This window comes from Rana temporaria, chromosome 1 (assembly GCF_905171775.1).
Source record: "Rana temporaria chromosome 1, aRanTem1.1, whole genome shotgun sequence".
NCBI lineage: Eukaryota > Metazoa > Chordata > Amphibia > Anura > Ranidae > Rana > Rana temporaria.
This window is the reverse complement of record NC_053489.1, coordinates 385,420,034-385,439,153: the sequence shown is the minus strand read 5'-3', so window position 1 is coordinate 385,439,153 and position 19,120 is coordinate 385,420,034. Positions and strand designations below refer to the sequence as shown.

The window sequence follows — 19,120 nt, the reverse complement described above, 5'->3', positions numbered from 1 at the left end:
CTTATGCAAACGACGTGAAATTTAAAAATTTGACGCGGGAACGATGGCCATACTTAACATTGGTTAGACCACCTAGAGGGCATGCTTAGTTTTACGCGACGTATCTCTACGGAAACGACGTAAATTTAGAGCGACGGGCAAAGCGGACGTTCGTGAATTGGCGTAACTAGTCATTTGCATATTCTACGACCGACCGCAATGGAATCGCCACCTAGCGGCCGGCCTAGAATTGCAGCCTAAGATCTGACGGTCACTTACACCTGTCAGATCTTAGGGCTATCTATGCGTAACCTGATTCTATGAATCAGGCGCATAGATACGACAATCGTATCTCAGAGATACGACGGTGTATCAGGAGATACGCCGTCGTATCTCTTTTGTGAATCTGGCCCTATAACTTTTGCGAAAACCAATAAATATACGCTTATTGCGATTTTTTTTTACTAAAGACGTGTGGCTGAATACATTTTGGCCTAAATGTTTGACTAAAATTGAGTTTATTCGATTTTTCTTATAACAAAAAGTAGAAAATATATATTTTTTTCCAAATTTTCATTTTTTTTCCGTTTATATTGCAAAAAATAAAAATCGCAGAGGCAATCAAATACCATCAAAAGAAAGCTCTATTTGTGGGAAGAAAAGGACGTAAAACATTTTTCGGTACAACATTGCATGACTGTGCAATTACCAGTTAAAGCAGCGCAGTGCCAAATTGTAAAAACACATTGGGTCCTTTACCTGCATAAAGGTCCGGGTCTTAAGTGGTTAAACTGTACATTGCAAATAACATGCAATGGCATAGACCCCCCTGAGATTTCGAGATTTAACAATTTGTAACCCAGCAGATTATTTTTTTAGTTCTTCTTTTATTTTATGGCACAAAAGTATTAAAAATCTCCTATATAACAAAGCAATTTATTGCGAATCTGCCTCACATTATTTTATTCTCATGTCTGTAAAGGTCATTCATGCTATCTTAGCCAACTACATAAAAATGTACTTTCCCCACATATCACCTCCTCTTCTGCTGCAGCAGCGGTCTCTGTGTCTCTGAGACGAGAACGGCAGGGAAAGGCACGGAGCACAGTAAGTACTATAAAGAAACACAGTTTTACCTTATGCTGAGGCCCAAGGGAAAAATTACCATGACTCAATTTCAAAAAAGAAAAAAAGCTCACACTGGCTGTTGGTATCCCATTGTCCCCCAAGATATCCAGCTACTTCACTTTGTGTTAGATGGCTATGGAAATCCTACAATGAGAAATCAGAATTACAGAAGACTTACTGTATAAAGAAAACAGAATAGAAAGCTAAAAATGTCTAAGACTCACCAGAAGTAGAAGAGCATTACTGCAAATGGATACATGGAAAGGCTGAAATTTGTTTATCGCCATAAAAGAGGTAAGCTGAACCAAGGTATGCGGGTCTCTAGAACAGCAGCAGAAGGATCAAATGTTCACCATGTATACTGAGTTACTGTGACATAAGCAGTAAAGCTAGATACATACACAGAGGAGCTGTCACATGCAGCAATGAATGTTTTTGTGCAATAGTGCACTCTGGCGCCATTCATTGGCATCCCTATGTACCTGCATTGCAAAGCACCAAAACAATGCACTAAGCTATTAACTGCCTTGCTAAAAAATAGTACAAGCACCTTTTTTAGGCACATTAGGAGGCCCATTCAAGTGAAGGGGCTTTCTTAACCTCTTCACCCCACCTGCACACATATATGTGTCATGCCGAGCAGCCCCATATATGCGGCCTGTTTAAACCACTTACTGTGCTGAGAGTGCGCTCTCTATGTGCTCCAACCACAGTAGCTGGTGGTTACTGGAATGCTCTCCATGCTTACTAGCAATCAGGGGCTTGCCGATCATGTGACTGCTGTGACAGTCAATCACAGTGGTCACATGACCTAAATCCCCACCTCTGTGGCTTTTAGAACACTTAAAGGACCGGGAGGCAGTCAGCAGGAAGGAGTTAACCTTTATACTTTGTGATTTTTGCACACGTTTAAAAAAACGACGGTTACTTACCGATAACGCTGTTTCTATGAAACCTTCCAGGACGGCAACACATGAGAGATGATAGGCTCTACCCAACAGGAAACACAATCAAATCACAGCTGTTTATAAGGCCCCACCTTACTCCTTGTCCCTCGGTAGTTGTAAAGTCATACTCCCACCAGTTCACAGGGGTTATTCCAACATTTAGGTACTTACCAATTAATGTGTACATACTCCTCCACCCATAACAGGGCGGGAAGTAGGCCTGCCGTCCTGGAAGGTTTTCGTAGAAACACAGTTTTTGGTAAGTAACCGTAGTTTTTTTCACCTCACCTTCCAAGACATCAACACATGAGAGGATAATAAAGGAATCCACAGGCCTACCTTAGGGTGGGACCACTGCCTGTAACACTTTTCGACCAAAGGCTAGGTCTTGCTGCAATAGGACCTCCACTTGGTAGTGCTTCAGGAAGATGTCTTGACTGGACCAGGTGGCTGCGTTATGGATCTGCTCCCAGGAGGCCCCTGCTTTTTCTAGCAACCATGAGGTTGCTAGAGCTCTAGTTGAGTGTGCTCTCAACTTTTCTGGTGCAGGTGTGCCTGAGCTTTCATACGCTATAATAATGGCTTGTCTTATCCACCTTAAGACTGAGGACTTTGATGCTTGGAGTCCCTTTCTAGGTCCAGAGAAAAGGATTAAAAAATGATAAGATTTTCTAAGATCCTTAACCCTATGCAAATATGTAAGGAGGCATCTCCTGACATCTAGACAATGACAGATCTTTTCCCCCTAATTTCTAGGGTTCTCACAAAATGGGCCAGATTCACGTAGAATTGGGCTACGCTGCGGCAGCGTAACGTATCCCATTTACGTTACACCGCCGCAAGTTTACAGCGTAAGTGCCTGATTCACAAAGCACTTACCTGTAAACTTGCGGCGCCGTATCGTAAATCCGCCCGGCGCAAGCCCGCCTAATTCAAATGGGGCGGGGACCATTTAAATTAGGCGCGTTCCCGCGCCGAACGTACTGCGCATGCTCCGTCCCTAAAATTTCCCGCTACAAACTAGGGTACATTTTATGGAATTTACACAGCTTTTAATTTATGACTGCCTATCTCATTTCTTGAGGTGCTAAAATGGCAGGGCAGTACAAAACCCCCCCCAAATGACCCCATTTTGGAAAGTAGACACCCCAAGCTATTTGCTGAGAGGCATGTCGAGTCCATTGAATATTTTTTTTTGTCCCAAGTGATTGAATAATGACAATGAGATAGAGGAAGCAGAAAGCCAGGCAAAATCCAAGCTTTCTTCTAATGAGGAGATCGGCTTGGGTCCAGACAGTGATGTTGAGGACATCAAGCTTGGTAGGCACCTTTTTGGTCTAGAAGACCCATTGTACCTGCTTAAGGTGTCTTCAGCTTTCTATAGGACTCAGGTTATGACTGCAGCCTAAGATCCGACGGTGTAAGTCACTTACACCTGTCGGATCTTAGGGCTATCTATGCGTAACCTGATTCTATGAATCAGGCGCATAGATATGACGGCCGGACTCAGAGATATATATTTTCTGAAAGCAGAAACCTTAGAGAATAAAATAGTGGTAGTTCCAATGTTTTATGTCACATGTTATTACCGCAAAGGTCTAGAGAATGCAAAATTTCAGTAAGAACACACTAAAGTGAATTTTTGGGGCAAACAAATGCAATAAACTACCGAAATATTTGGTAAAATACAAAAGACGAGGTTGCACCGAGTAAATAGTTACCCAATGTCCAACCTTAAATTTATGTGCACCTGTGAAATGGCGACAAACTTCAGTGCCCTTTATTTTCTATAGGCGACGCTTCAAAAGCCCCCTATAGGTATCAGTTTAGTGTTACGGAGGTCTTGTGTTAGAATTATTGCTCTCATTCTGGCATGTGCAGTGAAATCTAACATGTGTATTGCAATCAGGGTTTTCACGCATAGGCACACCCAACGCATGTGTTTACGTTCGTATGTGTGCATATGTGGGGGGAATTTTATGTGCTTGGGTGTAGCTTATTTTTTTTGCACAAAAAACAAAACTTTTACAAAAAAAATGTTTTCATTGCATAGGGGACTTGTCCCCCTATGTGATGTTTTTTATGTGACAAGTTCTCTTTTTGATAAAACATGGAGGGTCTAAAATACCCCAGGTGTCTCAATTGGGCTCCACTGATTCTTTCCAGGCTAATCTAGCCGGGGTCACAGAAAGGTTGATCCGGAACCAACGTCAAAGATGTCACTTTCTGTGTCACAACAAGAAGGGAAGGCGTCGGCACCTGCCATTTTGCTCCTAGGCCCCAAATGGGCAAGAGGAGCCCGGAAAGCATGGTGCGATGTGTGTGAGGCAAATGGGCAGCAGCTGCTGAATGCTTTCACCTGCCAGGCAGGAGTTTGTCTGTCAGTTTTACACACAATCCCGGTGCCTGAAGTCACCGGATTATGTGTGAACCCCCCACTGTACGGACAGGTGTTAATGCAATGCAAAGAGGGGCCCTTATTACTGGTCAATGACCGGGCCACTTTTTGCAATTTGGCACTGCGTCGCTTTAACTGACAATTGCGCGGTTGTGCGACATTGCTCACAAACAAAATTGCGCTATAAACAAAAATAGAGTGACAATTTTGAAAAAAAAATATTTTTTACTTTTCGCTGTAATAAACATCCCCAAAAATATATAAAAAACTATTTTTTTCCTCAGTTTAGACCGATACGTATTCTTCTACATATTTTTCGTAAAAAATATTGCAATAAGCGTTTATTGATTGGTTTGCGCAAAAGTTATAGCGTCTACAAAATAGGGGATAGTTTTATGGCATTTTTATTAATATTTTTTTTTTACTAGTAATGGCGGCGATCGTCGATTTTTATCGGTACTGCGACCTTATGGCGGACACTTCGAACACTTTGGACACATTTTTGGGACTATTGGCATTTTTATAGCGATCAGTGCTATAAAAATGCATTGATTACTATAAAAATGCCACTGGCAGGGAAGGGGTTAACACTAGGGGGCGAGGAAGGGGTTAATTATGTTCCCTGTGTGTGTTGAAACTGAAGGGGGGGTGGGACTGACTTGGGGAAATGACAGATCGCTGTTCATACATTGAATACAGACAATCAGGCATTTCTCCCCCTGACAGGACCGGGAGCTGTGTGTTTACACACACAGCTCCCGGTTATCGCTCTGTAACGAGCGATCGTGGGTGCCCGGCGGCTGATCGGCAATCGGTTAATGGTGTCATTTGTTGGCTTGTACACGCAGACTATAGTGGAGTAAATCTTCATATTCCTTTACCAGCAATTTCTGTTTGTGTACAAACATGTGGCATGGTACCGCACAGGTTAATGCATGACCTCTGTCTGTAGTGTGTGAATAAAACATATAATCCACAATCCCTGCATTTCTCAGTCTAGTGCTGGTGCAGAGGAGAGCTAATTCGATTTTACAGCCACAAACAGGCTGAGCATTCACAGACACACAGCTGATTATGCAGCTGGAATTTTTTTTTTTTCATTAGTACTTATCATTGTGGTGGAGATGATTCTAAAATCCCTATTTTCAAATTAGGCTAATTCTTTTTATTATTAGAATCACTGAAATGTTTATTTTTCCTATATTCCTTATACTGTTTATTTGTTTTTATACGCATTATGCATATGTATGTATAGGAATGATCAATACTGCTTATTTTCCTTGATAAGATTTGTCAGATATGAAATTAAGTTTTAAAAGTAATGAACTCAGCATTAAAAATATGAAGAACAAAAAGACTGAAGATTGAGAGCAAATACTGTCATCCTGCCTTTTCCCCTCGTGTTACAAATGTGTCTTCCGGCCCTTCCCCCTACTGCATTCCTAGATAGCTTTATTCCAAAACCCCCTTCTCGTTCCTTGCTCTGTATGGACTCAGTTGTAAGAGGAAAACCACCTCTTCCCCCCCTTGTGTGACGCTTGGAAGAAAACGTGCAGAGCTGAATGAACTTTTTACACTGAATGTGTGTGCAGCCTTCCCAGGAATGGACTTATGGGAGGAAACCATCCCTATATGGACTGACCAATGAGATCTTCATGCCAAGGACAAGCCACACTGGGGGGGCTGGGAAATGTGTAAGCTAACCAATCAAATGCATGTATTTGTGATTCTATGCTTTTAATAAAGCTGTGTGGGCTATAGCCCGCTCGCTCTCTTTGCTGGTGAACATTGGAAAAGTGAGATGTGGTCTGTTTTGTCTATAGATTGCACTGTCTCACCATATTAATTTGAATCAAACGGCAGGATAGGTTTCACCCTGAGAAATTGTGTCAGGAAATTCATTAATCTATTACCTTTTGGGCCCAACGTGGGTACTTTGCTTTATTTTGGAAATGCAACGCATCTGTACGGATGGCGACAGGCTGATCACCTTGACTTCCGTGCAGGCGTCTTGCGCTTTCCCAATCAAAGACGGCTGTTCTCGAGCAAGTATCTTTTTAAAGAGAACCCGCTCCTTCCTATCTGCCGGCTTGATGTCTATGTCTCATGTTTGATATACAGTATTTGTTTTCTGTTAGTTTGAATGTGACTGTTTCAGGGGTATGTCTGTAGGCGGTGGGTGGACAGTATCTTCCTTTCAGGGGTCCTGAGCCGGTCCGGTCTTGGGGTGGAGATGTTTATGTGTGCATGCTGTCACTGGATTCCTTCCTAAAACATCCATGATTTGCTGGTGTTGGTTGTGAGGTTGGCAGTATGCACATGTCAATATGTCTGGTCTGAAAGAAGAGGTTTTTGGGGTTCATTTAATTTTTTTTGTCTTGGCTAAGGGAGCTAAGAGGTTTTTGGGGTTCGCTTAACTAAGGGAGTTAAGGGCACTTAACTAAGAGGAGCTAAGTGAGGTATTTTTGGGGATTAAATTGGGGGGTTGCCCTGGATAAGAGAGCTAGGATCCTTATTTTGGGGGGTAAATTGGGGGTTGCTTTGGCCTAGCGAGGAGCGCTAGGATTTGGCTTGACTGGAATAGTCAAGATTTGGCGTAGCCAGGAGGGCTACGATTTGGAGGGCAGGGTGTTTAAATTGGGGGTTGCCCTGGCTAAGAGAGCTGGGGAACAAATATATTGGGGGTTGCTTTGGCCTAGCGAGGAGCGCTAGGATTTGGCTTGACTGGAATAGTCAAGATTTGGCGTAGCCAGAAGGGCTATGATTTGGAGGGCAGGGAGTTCTGAGGGTTTTCTTTTTACATTATACATATGTGTATAGAGACAAAATACATTTATGTATGTTTTGCTTTTTCATATTTTTGGGGCTAGGGGTTAAGAATTAGCGCCCTGCAGACAGAAGAGCTGAAAGAGTCGTATTCCATGTATATCGTGTTCTGTGTATGTATTGTCTGTCGGTGCATTTTTACATGTGTTTTTGTATGATTACAGCAAGCAGTCCGAAAGCTGGCTGCGTGAAGGTTTCCCCCTTCGCACCTCCCCCCCTGGAGTTTCAGATTTCTCTGCTGGTTAACAGAGGCAGAGATGGCCCCCCTCCCCTCACTGCATACTTAACTCTTTAGTTTTTTTTTTTTCAAAGAATGCTGTGTCTGTCTGATGGCATACTTAACCCTTCCTGTGTCTTATTGACCACATGTGTTAGCTGTTACGAGGAAAACAGGAAAAAAATACGTAGGAGACAGGTTTTTAAAATGGTTGAACTGGGATATTGCCACTGTTTCTTTATGATTGATGTATAGGATGGGATTGTAGTACCTCATAATTTACAGAAATGTGAGGTTTTGGGACAGCCCAGGCTATTTGTATATCCGAATCTATGTGTAAATTGGGGCTTATTTTTTTTAATAGTCCTAAGCTGACTTTCTGATCACAAATATGAAATCATGCCCCTCCCTGTAATGGTGGCACAAACTGGGTGTGCCTGGGCCCCTTCACCCCCCTCCCCCTTCCTTAGTTAACTCTTTCTGTGCTGGAAAGTAATTAATTCCCTCTTTTTCTTTCTCATCTCCCCCCTCTCCTGCTGAGGGACGAAAAAAACAATTAGGCGAAAGGTTTTTAAAAGACAGTCGCCTGTTTTTTTTACTAACTTACCTTTGTAGCTTATTTCCTTCCGCTGAGCTTGATTTATATATATATATATATATATATATATATATATATATATATATATATATATATATATAAAGTGGAGACTCTGATTCTTATCATTTTATCGGTTAGAGACAGCCTTGCCTACTTACCCTGACGATGGTATGTGATTCATGACCTGATACATAGAGGGCTTTTTGCCAGTTTGGTTGTTGTAATGTGGTACCCAGGGCATGTTACTATGATTATTATCCCTTCATTTCCCTCATGTTCTGCCCATGATGCCCCGGCTGATGGAGACATGGGCCCCGCCCAAATGCTGTTTTCTGCTGAAGGCCTTGCTCTAACTTGCCCCATCCTGCCCCTACCCCATGTGCAGTATTGCACTGTGAACGCAGGTGGTGCTCAGTGTTGCACTCTGAACGCAGATGGTATCATCTCCTGCCTGCTGCCCGCTGCCCATACTGGATTCTGTGCTCTGCAGGCCACCGGCTCTTCTTCTCTTCGTCCGCTTGTCCAGGGGGGTATAATATCATGCTATCTCATTGGACAAGCACAGAACGAAGAGAGTGGCAGACCTACCTTTAGGTAGAATCCGCTCATTTGCTGTCCTGGATGCCCCGACCCCAATGCCTTGATTCACTTTGTATGTTGATGGCTCCATGGGGTAGCTGAGGTGGTAGAGAGTGAGTAAATCCTTGCGTTCATTGCTACAGTTCTTGTGTTTACAGTCACAAAAGAAATATGAGGGGATTCTGGGTATCACATTAGAACGTTTTAGATATCACATTTAAACGGTTTTATTCCACATACCATGCCATGCCACCCTCAGGGTTAGTGGGAAAGTGGCCCCAAGGGGGTAGCATTCATTATCCCCTTTTGCAATTACAGTCTGATACTTTGAGAAATGATGTGTCCGCTCTTGAAAAATAGTTAACTAATATCCGTGTACGAGTTTTTCTCGCATTTCTGATGTAGGTACCGATAATTACCGATATCCCCTGGGTGATGATTAAGAGGTTCCTTCGAAAACATTCTCTGGAGATGAGATATGATGGACTGTGCCACCCACATCTGAATGAAACTATATATCTTTTTTTCAAATACATGGGATTGTGACCACTGGGGTTTGTGGGTTGGAATATGGTTGATATATAGATCCCAAAGGGGGGTCCCGGACAAGTTTAAAGTAATTACAGGTTTTGAGTCCCATAAACACTGTGAGATATTACATAGGGTAATTAGTTAATTAATGTCAGCGTGTAAAGAAGTTCTCTAATGAGATAATTAAGTTTAATTCTGCCTGTAAATGTTTATGAATATGTTATCCCCAACAACTGAAAATGTATTATGACATGTCAAAGCATAAACATGGGATTAGAACAAAGGTTTAATAGAAAAATTATTGATTGAGATTATGTGAAGAATTGTATACAATTCAGATAATTTAACTGAAATCCTACAGATCTGGTTGTAAGAATTAATAAGTTGAGGATTGAGCAATGTTTACAACAGATTCTAAACTTGGGTTTGGTTTATTATAAGGAAAAGAAATTGGAAGCAACTGCGCTAATGAAATTCTAATGCAATGAGGTAGTCCTCCTAAAGAGTACTAATCTGAAAAAAAGCTGCACCTTACTGTGTACGGTGAAACAGTGAAAACATAAAGAAAAATAACAAGATGCGCTAAGTATGAACAAAATATAACAACATATAACAAATCAATGTCCATAGGTGAAAGTGGAAAAAAAAGATATTTTTTGATGAAAAAAAGTCTTTAAAGGGACGGCAAAGTTTCTATCCACCCATATAGTGAAAAAACAAAAGGAGATGAGCCAAATGATCCAAAGAAGAGTCCAAGGATAAGAGGTGACTATCCCAAAGTAGTGATCCACCACCAAGAACAAATTTAGCCTCTTACCGGATGTCCGGCGGTCTCTTAACTAAAAGAAGACCCCAGAAAGCATGATAATAGAAGAACCACTGGAGATCAAATTGCAGGTGGGCTGGGCTGGAAAACAATCTTTATCCCGTTCCAATGCTTACGAACTCGATCAACAGGTCACATGAAAAGACATATAGGGACCGCAATAGTGTAATACCATAGGCGTATTTATTTTAAAAGAAGTCAAAAACACACTTACATTAAAACAATGATAAAAGGGCATGTCAATTGGAGCTCCGGCCGGAAGCTGACCAAAAAACCCGTTCAATAATGAAGAAGTCGTGCAGGTATGCGGGGGGTGATCCGATGCAGCACTCGTTCCGCCCGACCGGTTTCGCGATAAATCGCTTCCTCTGGGGCATGGGTGACACACCGGATCAACCCCCCTTAAATAACAAACATAATTGTGAGATAAAGCAGCACCACGGGCGCGCATGCGCAATGGCAGCGCAGACCAAGCCTCGATCTGGGCCGCCAGTGGAGCGCAATTGTAATTAATACCCCGTGGGCTGATATTAGCAAAAACCACACAAATTCTCGTGTGGAGCGCCAGAGGGTTGACAGACCGACCGAGAGGCAACAGGGGGAATCAATTATGTATCCCCGTGTGTCCTCCTCCGGGTCTAATCCGTCTCGTTCTGGAACGCAAATGCGGTACTTCCGCATGTCGTCATCACGCGCGTACGTCGTCACGCGTCAGCGCGAGACCACGCCTGCTGGAAGTCAGTGGAAATCATGGGCCAATAGACTGCAAAACAGTGCGGGCCAAGCCTCTGTTTGAATTAGAGGAAATAACCACACACTAGATGCAGCGATTGGACGGGAGCGCCTCACTACAGGAGGCACAGAGGCCCAAAAAGAAAAAAATCTCAAAAGAAAAAAAATATACCGTAAATAATATCTGTATGGCACTACAGGGCGAGACCAGCTGGCATCACAGGTTAACCCCCCAAGTACCAACAGAAATCATTTTAATTTCTTAAACTGGATATGGAAAAAGAAAAATTTGTTATAGAAATATATTTACATTAAAATCGATATTGAGAAATATTTTTACATTAAATCTCATGCTGTACGAGCTTATATGTAATTGCAACACATAAATTACTCGGACTGCCCTCTCTATTACCTTTCAAGTAAATATTATGAAATTGATATGCATTGAAACTCCTACTAGTGCAGAAGTACTCCAATAACATAAAATAGCAGTGTATAACTACAGCATAAAAAGAATAGACCATAAACATGAATCTTTGAAAAATCATATGAATATTACAGTAAAGGGAAATGGTATTTCATATATTATAAAATATTTAACTATGTCAGAAAAGGGGACAAAAATTTTATTTTTTTTATTTTTAAGAATTATTAATAAAAGCGTTAATATCTGTGTCGATATTAAGCCCGAAAGGCGTGTATGTTTTGACACGGTGAATCCACGCCATTTCTTGTCTGGAGATTTCCCGGACAAGATTACTGCCCCTCCAATGGGGGCGATATTTGTCAATCCCTATAAATAGGGTTTTGGAGGGATCCCTATTGTGCTTCAGATCGAAGTGTCTTGATACCGAGTGCTTGTCATACCCACTCCTAATCTTAGAAATGTGTTCATTGAGCCTGACCGATAGTGCCCTCTTAGTGCGGCCAATGTACTGAAGCCCACAAGGGCACTGAATGAGGTATATAACCCCTTTTGTGGAGCAGGTGATCAGAGGCTCAATGACAAACTGTTGTTGGGTTGCTGAGGACTGGAAAGAACAAACCCTCCTGTCCCTACAGCTATTCAAGGAACAGACTTGGCAGCGTTTACACCTATAGTAACCAGTCAGATTCTCCAAAAAGGTCCTAGCAGCCTTCGGTGGGTCCTGTACACTCGGTGCAATGCGACTACCTATCGTAGAGGCGCCCTTAAAAATCACATTTGGTTGTGTTGGAAGAATAGGCGCTAAAACTTGGTCTGTGGTTAAAATGTGCCAATGTTTCTTTATAAGTTTCTTCACACTAAAATGTTGTGCAGAGAAGGTTGTGATGAAAGGCAAAGAGAATCTCTCATTTTGAGCTGCTGGAATTTTTTCTGCTAATAAGGAGGCCCTTGCAGTATTCCTGGTTCTATCCATAGATTGGGTCAAAGAGACTGTATCATAACCCTTCTCCTCAAACCTTTTAGAGAGCACTAAAGCTTGACTCTCAAAGACTTGATTTTTGGTGCAATTTCGTTTGAGACGCATAAATTGACCTAGGGGTACAGATTTTAGCCAAACTGGAAGATGACAGCTATCCAAAGGTATAAATGAGTTACGATCCGTAGGTTTAAAAAAAGTGGATGTAACGAATTCCCCATTCTCAATGGTGATCTGAAGGTCCAGGAAATGTATGGAATGTTGGCTAGACTCAAAGTTAAGCTTGATGCCCCTGGTGTTCAGATTCAACTCTGCCATGAACTTAGTAAGTTCATCACCACAACCATCCCATAGGAGGAGGACGTCATCGATATACCTACGCCAAAGTAGAACCTCAGGGCGGCGGTGGTGATCGATGACGTCCTCCTCCCACTTAGCCATAAAAAGATTGGCCAAGCTTGGAGCGTATTCTTCTCTGCACAACATTTTAGTGTGAAGAAACTTATAAAGAAACATTGGCACATTTTAACCACAGACCAAGTTTTAGCGCCTATTCTTCCAACACAACCAAATGTGATTTTTAAGGGCGCCTCTACGATAGGTAGTCGCATTGCACCGAGTGTACAGGACCCACCGAAGGCTGCTAGGACCTTTTTGGAGAATCTGACTGGTTACTATAGGTGTAAACGCTGCCAAGTCTGTTCCTTGAATAGCTGTAGGGACAGGAGGGTTTGTTCTTTCCAGTCCTCAGCAACCCAACAACAGTTTGTCATTGAGCCTCTGATCACCTGCTCCACAAAAGGGGTTATATACCTCATTCAGTGCCCTTGTGGGCTTCAGTACATTGGCCGCACTAAGAGGGCACTATCGGTCAGGCTCAATGAACACATTTCTAAGATTAGGAGTGGGTATGACAAGCACTCGGTATCAAGACACTTCGATCTGAAGCACAATAGGGATCCCTCCAAAACCCTATTTATAGGGATTGACAAATATCGCCCCCATTGGAGGGGCAGTAATCTTGTCCGGGAAATCTCCAGACAAGAAATGGCGTGGATTCACCGTGTCAAAACATACACGCCTTTCGGGCTTAATATCGACACAGATATTAACGCTTTTATTAATAATTCTTAAAAATAAAAAATAAAAAATTTTTGTCCCCTTTTCTGACATAGTTAAATATTTTATAATATATGAAATACCATTTCCCTTTACTGTAATATTCATATGATTTTTCAAAGATTCATGTTTATGGTCTATTCTTTTTATGCTGTAGTTATACACTGCTATTTTATGTTATTGGAGTACTTCTGCACTAGTAGGAGTTTCAATGCATATCAATTTCATAATATTTACTTGAAAGGTAATAGAGAGGGCAGTCCGAGTAATTTATGTGTTGCAATTACATATAAGCTCGTACAGCATGAGATTTAATGTAAAAATATTTCTCAATATCGATTTTAATGTAAATATATTTCTATAACAAATTTTTCTTTTTCCATATCCAGTTTAAGAAATTAAAATGATTTCTGTTGGTACTTGGGGGGTTAACCTGTGATGCCAGCTGGTCTCGCCCTGTAGTGCCATACAGATATTATTTACGGTATATTTTTTTTCTTTTGAGATTTTTTTCTTTTTGGGCCTCTGTGCCTCCTGTAGTGAGGCGCTCCCGTCCAATCGCTGCATCTAGTGTGTGGTTATTTCCTCTAATTCAAACAGAGGCTTGGCCCGCACTGTTTTGCAGTCTATTGGCCCATGATTTCCACTGACTTCCAGCAGGCGTGGTCTCGCGCTGACGCGTGACGACGTACGCGCGTGATGACGACATGCGGAAGTACCGCATTTGCGTTCCAGAACGAGACGGATTAGACCCGGAGGAGGACACACGGGGATACATAATTGATTCCCCCTGTTGCCTCTCGGTCGGTCTGTCAACCCTCTGGCGCTCCACACGAGAATTTGTGTGGTTTTTGCTAATATCAGCCCACGGGGTATTAATTACAATTGCGCTCCACTGGCGGCCCAGATCGAGGCTTGGTCTGCGCTGCCATTGCGCATGCGCGCCCGTGGTGCTGCTTTATCTCACAATTATGTTTGTTATTTAAGGGGGGTTGATCCGGTGTGTCACCCGTGCCCCAGAGGAAGCGATTTATCGCGAAACCGGTCGGGCGGAACGAGTGCTGCATCGGATCACCCCCCGCATACCTGCACGACTTCTTCATTATTGAACGGGTTTTTTGGTCAGCTTCCGGCCGGAGCTCCAATTGACATGCCCTTTTATCATTGTTTTAATGTAAGTGTGTTTTTGACTTCTTTTAAAATAAATACGCCTATGGTATTACACTATTGCGGTCCCTATATGTCTTTTCATGTGACCTGTTGATCGAGTTCGTAAGCATTGGAACGGGATAAAGATTGTTTTCCAGCCCAGCCCACCTGCAATTTGATCTCCAGTGGTTCTTCTATTATCATGCTTTCTGGGGTCTTCTTTTAGTTAAGAGACCGCCGGACATCCGGTAAGAGGCTAAATTTGTTCTTGGTGGTGGATCACTACTTTGGGATAGTCACCTCTTATCCTTGGACTCTTCTTTGGATCATTTGGCTCATCTCCTTTTGTTTTTTCACTATATGGGTGGATAGAAACTTTGCCGTCCCTTTAAAGACTTTTTTTCATCAAAAAATATCTTTTTTTTCCACTTTCACCTATGGACATTGATTTGTTATATGTTGTTATATTTTGTTCATACTTAGCGCATCTTGTTATTTTTCTTTTGGTTTATTATAAGGTTCCCCAGGAAAAATATTAAAATATGAAAGTTATGTTCAATCTAAAAACTTTATAAAAATAGTAAAAAATAGTAAAAATAAAATTAAAAACAAACAAGTTTTTATAACATGGTGTTTCTGACAGGGTGGAGATTTTGGATTGGGAGGAGGAGGTTCTTGTGAAAATGGCCACTTCACAGTTCATTAGGCTGGAGCTAGTCTGTGAATTTCACAAGTTTGTCCTCTAAACAAACTTTTGTCGTGCTGTAGTCAAGAAAAGTCATATTATAATGTAATGTACATGATTTTTTGGCAGATGTACAAACCAAATATGTTTAAAGATTTTTAAAAAAGGGTTAAAAATTAGAAAAACGGTACAATTCGATTGTATGGTATATGGTGTATCGTATAGATCTTGTCCAATTTGGGAAAAGGGGGGGGGAACAAATGTGTTTTCCTGTAGAGAGTATTAAGGAGATGTGATCTTAACTGCTAGAGATCAGGTTACACGGCCTGACATGCTGAATGCTGGCTTGAAACCAGAAACCATGTAACTTTCTCTCTCTAAACTAAAAATTTGGGTTTTTGCACCATCTGTTTTGAAGAACATCTTGTAACAACTGGATGTTAAAAAGAAAAGGTCAGTTAAAATAGTGAAAAATAAAGATACAATATGAACAGATTATGCAGTGTGATAAAGCCACAGTTATGCAAATTAATCATTCAAAAGTTACTTTATACATTTTTCAGTGGACATTTATAGGGAAGGAATTTTTTGCTTTTATCCATATATAGGCAGAATTGAACTTTCTGAGTATCTGTCTACACTGAAAAATGATCTTAAGACTTGTGTTTGCTTAGCAGTCACAGAGTGACAGAACACATGTGGTTCAATTAATCATACTGTATAATTGGTTCAGAAAAAGTACTTAAACATGATTAAGTTTCTTTTAGAAATAAGGGGCCAAATTCTCAAAAAGCTGTGCAAATTTAGTATTATCTAACTTATGTCATTTAAGTTACGGCGCCCTAAGTTGGTGTCGTAAGTGCCGTATCCACAGCGCATTTGCGCACAAAATTGCGCCATCCTTAACCTAAGTTCCAATGCGTAAGGCGTGGTTATGGCAAGTGGGAATGAAGTGGGCGTGCTTCATTGTAATGAGCCGTGACCCCATGCAAATGAAGGGCCGGCCGTACTGCGCATGCGCGCACGAATCTGGACCTCACTGGGCATGTGCAGAACTTTGCTCATCGCAATCAGTGAGATAGGTAAAAGGCCAAGCGTACTTAGTTTGAGGATCGCCCTGTGTCTAAATAGCCCCAGTCAAACACACTTCTATTGCAAAAGTATTTCCCTGTGTTCCCTTCCTAAAGCATGTTGCTTCTGCTTTGAACGTTTGTCAGTGTTTGTTGGTAAGATTTGTTTGTGAGAAAAGTTGTTGAGGAGTTGGAGAGTATTAGTTGGTGTTTGTTTTTGATAATTTGTTATTTGTTTTGATTGTTTGCCTGTTTGTTTTTGATAAGTGTTTCTTTTTTGGTGTGTGATTGTTTTTTGTTTCCCTTTTTTGCCTGTTTGTTTTTGAATTTATAGTAGCTGTCTGTTTTTTTTTTTTTTTGCTTGTTTTTCTTTTCTTTGTTGTGTGTGTGTATTGTTGATTGTTTTTTGGGTGAGTTCCCTGTTGCTGGGTGTTGTCTGTCATGGCCCCCAAGCGCAGGAAGCTAAATTTTACAGTGGCAGAGAAGCATATACTTGCTCAGGGCGTCATAAAATATGGGCGATTTCTCCATGGCCCTGAGAGCCACAACACCACCCCGGCCAGGAGGAAGGAGATCCTTAAAAAGATCACCGATCGGATCAATGCGGCGGGGGGGGGGGAGACCAGGACCATCGCTGGAGTTAAAAAAAAAAAAAATGATTTGAAGAGCGTGTCCCGGAACAAGCTGGCAACGCTGCATGCCCATACCAGGGGCACTGGAGGAGGGGGACCCTGCCCAGTCAGGATGAGTGAGGAGGAATGGGCAGTGGCCCAGTGTTTCCACCCACAGCAGGTGGTGGGCCTGCCTGGCTTTGACTCTGATCCTCTTATGAGGACAGGTAATTTTTTTTAATTTTCTATCTGGTGATTAGCATGTGTGGGTGGGGGAAGGGAAGATGTGCCAAGTGTGTGGATCCACCAACATGTGATTGTTTTGTGTCCTCCCCAGATGGCCAGGAGGTTGCAGCCCCATCAGACCAGGAGGTTGCTGGGTCATCAGCCCAGGAGGTGGCAGCCCCATCAGGTCAGGAGGTTGCTGGGTCATCAGCCCAGGAGGTGGCAGCCCCATCAGGTCAGGAGGTGGCAGCCCCATCAGGGCAGGAGGTGGCAGCCCCATCAGGGCAGGAGGTTGCTGGCCCATCAGGGCAGGAGGTTGCTGGCCCATCAGTGCAGGCTGCTGCACCACCCCCAAGACAGGCTGATGCAGAGTCCCAAGAAGGGCAGGATTCGCCATGGGAGGGGAGTGCCCACAACTCCCCTAATTTGGATGTTGAGTGGGAGGAGGATGAGGGGGAGGAAGATGAGAATATTGATATTGGCCAGCAAATCCTGATGGGCCAAGATATGACCTTTGAGTCATCCCCTGAGGGAACCCCAGAGGCGCACAGCAGTCAGGCCACCATCATGGGTGGCCCCTCCCAACCCTCCTCCAACATGCAGCAGCACCCATGGGTCACTCCAACCCCTCCTCCAAGGCCACAAGCCTCAGGGGCAAGTAGGAGGCCGACCCTGGAAACCAGGGGGGGGTTTGTCCGTCTGCCAGTCAGTCTGTTGAGGGACAATGCCCGGCAGACCCGTAGTCTGGCTGAACTAAAAAAATCTATGAGCAAGGTGGAGCACAGCCTGGGTTTAATGAGGGAGTCACTGGGTGACGTGGCCACCAACTCAGTGGGGGTCATCACGTGTTTGTGGGACCTGAAAAACGCAACAACAGGCGTGGCCCAGGAGGTGACTGCCCTCACCCAGGCTGTGCAGGCCAATACCCGGGCTGTGCAGGCCAATACCCGGGCTGGCCAGGCTAATACGACTGACATTACTGCCTGTCTGACAAGGATAGCCGTGGCCTTGGAGGGCAGGCCAGCAGGAGGACAGACACCAGGGGAGGCTCCTACTTCCCCTGCACAGACCCCCCCCATGAAAATACTCCCTCCCCTGCACAGACCCCCCCCATGAAAATACTCCCTCCCCTGCACAGACCCCCCCCCCATGAAAATACTCCCTCCCCTGCACAGACCCCCCCGTGAAGATCCCCCAGTCGGCCGTGCCCGTGCCCGTGGCCGTGCCCGTGCCCGTGGTCAGCCCAGAAGGAGCACTCGGCAACATCATTAAGTTGCAGGGCTACTTTTTTTTTTTTTATAATGTACTTATGATTTGGTTTATGTGTGTGAATGATGTGTGAATGTGGGGGGGGGGGGTGGCATTCCTGAAAACATAAGGGTGTCACCCTCAGTTTTGGTGGAGTAGGGATCCCCAGGACCAGGGAGAAGTCATCCCAGGTTCCTGAATGGTGTATGAATGCACAGTGACATAATTGGAGCTGTGGCGGGGCGTTACTGTTCCCAAGTACCAAAGGGGGGGGGGGTACTTGGATCTAATCCAATTCGATGTGCATGTGATGTGTCTGTGCTAGGGACCACAGTGACGTGCATTCATGCATTCTCATTGTGAGATAATTAATGTGCGTTTTGTATCAAAAAAGACATTCTCATTGACATATAAGTAATGTGCATTTTATGTGCAAAGAAAATGTTTAAAGGTCACATAATCTCTGTGATTTTTTCTTGGCAAAGCAAAAAAATAAAGATAATTAGGGTCCATTTACTGGGCAAAGATGCCTTCAGCCAGTTGTCTCCTTATTGCCTGGCCCTCAGCAGACCGGGTAGAGGTGGTTGGGGGGGGGGATTGCCTGGGTGGGGGGTTAGGTCAGGACATATCTCAACATGCAGGCCCCTTCTCAGAGCAAAATTATGGAGGATGCAACATGCCCCAATAATTTGACAGACAAAGTCTGGGGAATACAAGAGTGTACCCCCAGTCTTGTCAAGGCATCTGAATCTCGACTTGAGAAGGCCAAATGTCCGCTCTACTATTGACCGGGTCTGGATGTGCACCTCATTGAATTTGCGTTCTCCGGGTGTTTGGGGGTTCCTAAAG

At 43.2% G+C, this 19,120-nt stretch overlaps 1 protein-coding gene across 1 annotated transcript in view; it reads right to left on the bottom strand.

The window, feature by feature from the left end:
• Nucleotides 1-934: 934 nt before the first annotated feature.
• LOC120911572 (MPN domain-containing protein-like) overlaps nt 935-19,120 on the bottom strand; it is a 49,037-nt gene continuing 30,851 nt past the window's right edge. The window contains exons 2-4 of the mRNA XM_040322536.1: nt 1,332-1,428; nt 1,179-1,251; nt 935-1,093 (exon numbers count right to left, since the gene is read on the bottom strand). Of these exons, the coding sequence (XP_040178470.1) occupies nt 972-1,093; nt 1,179-1,251; nt 1,332-1,428 (292 nt within the window). The 3' untranslated portion in view covers nt 935-971. The remainder of the gene's footprint in view (nt 1,094-1,178; nt 1,252-1,331; nt 1,429-19,120) is intronic.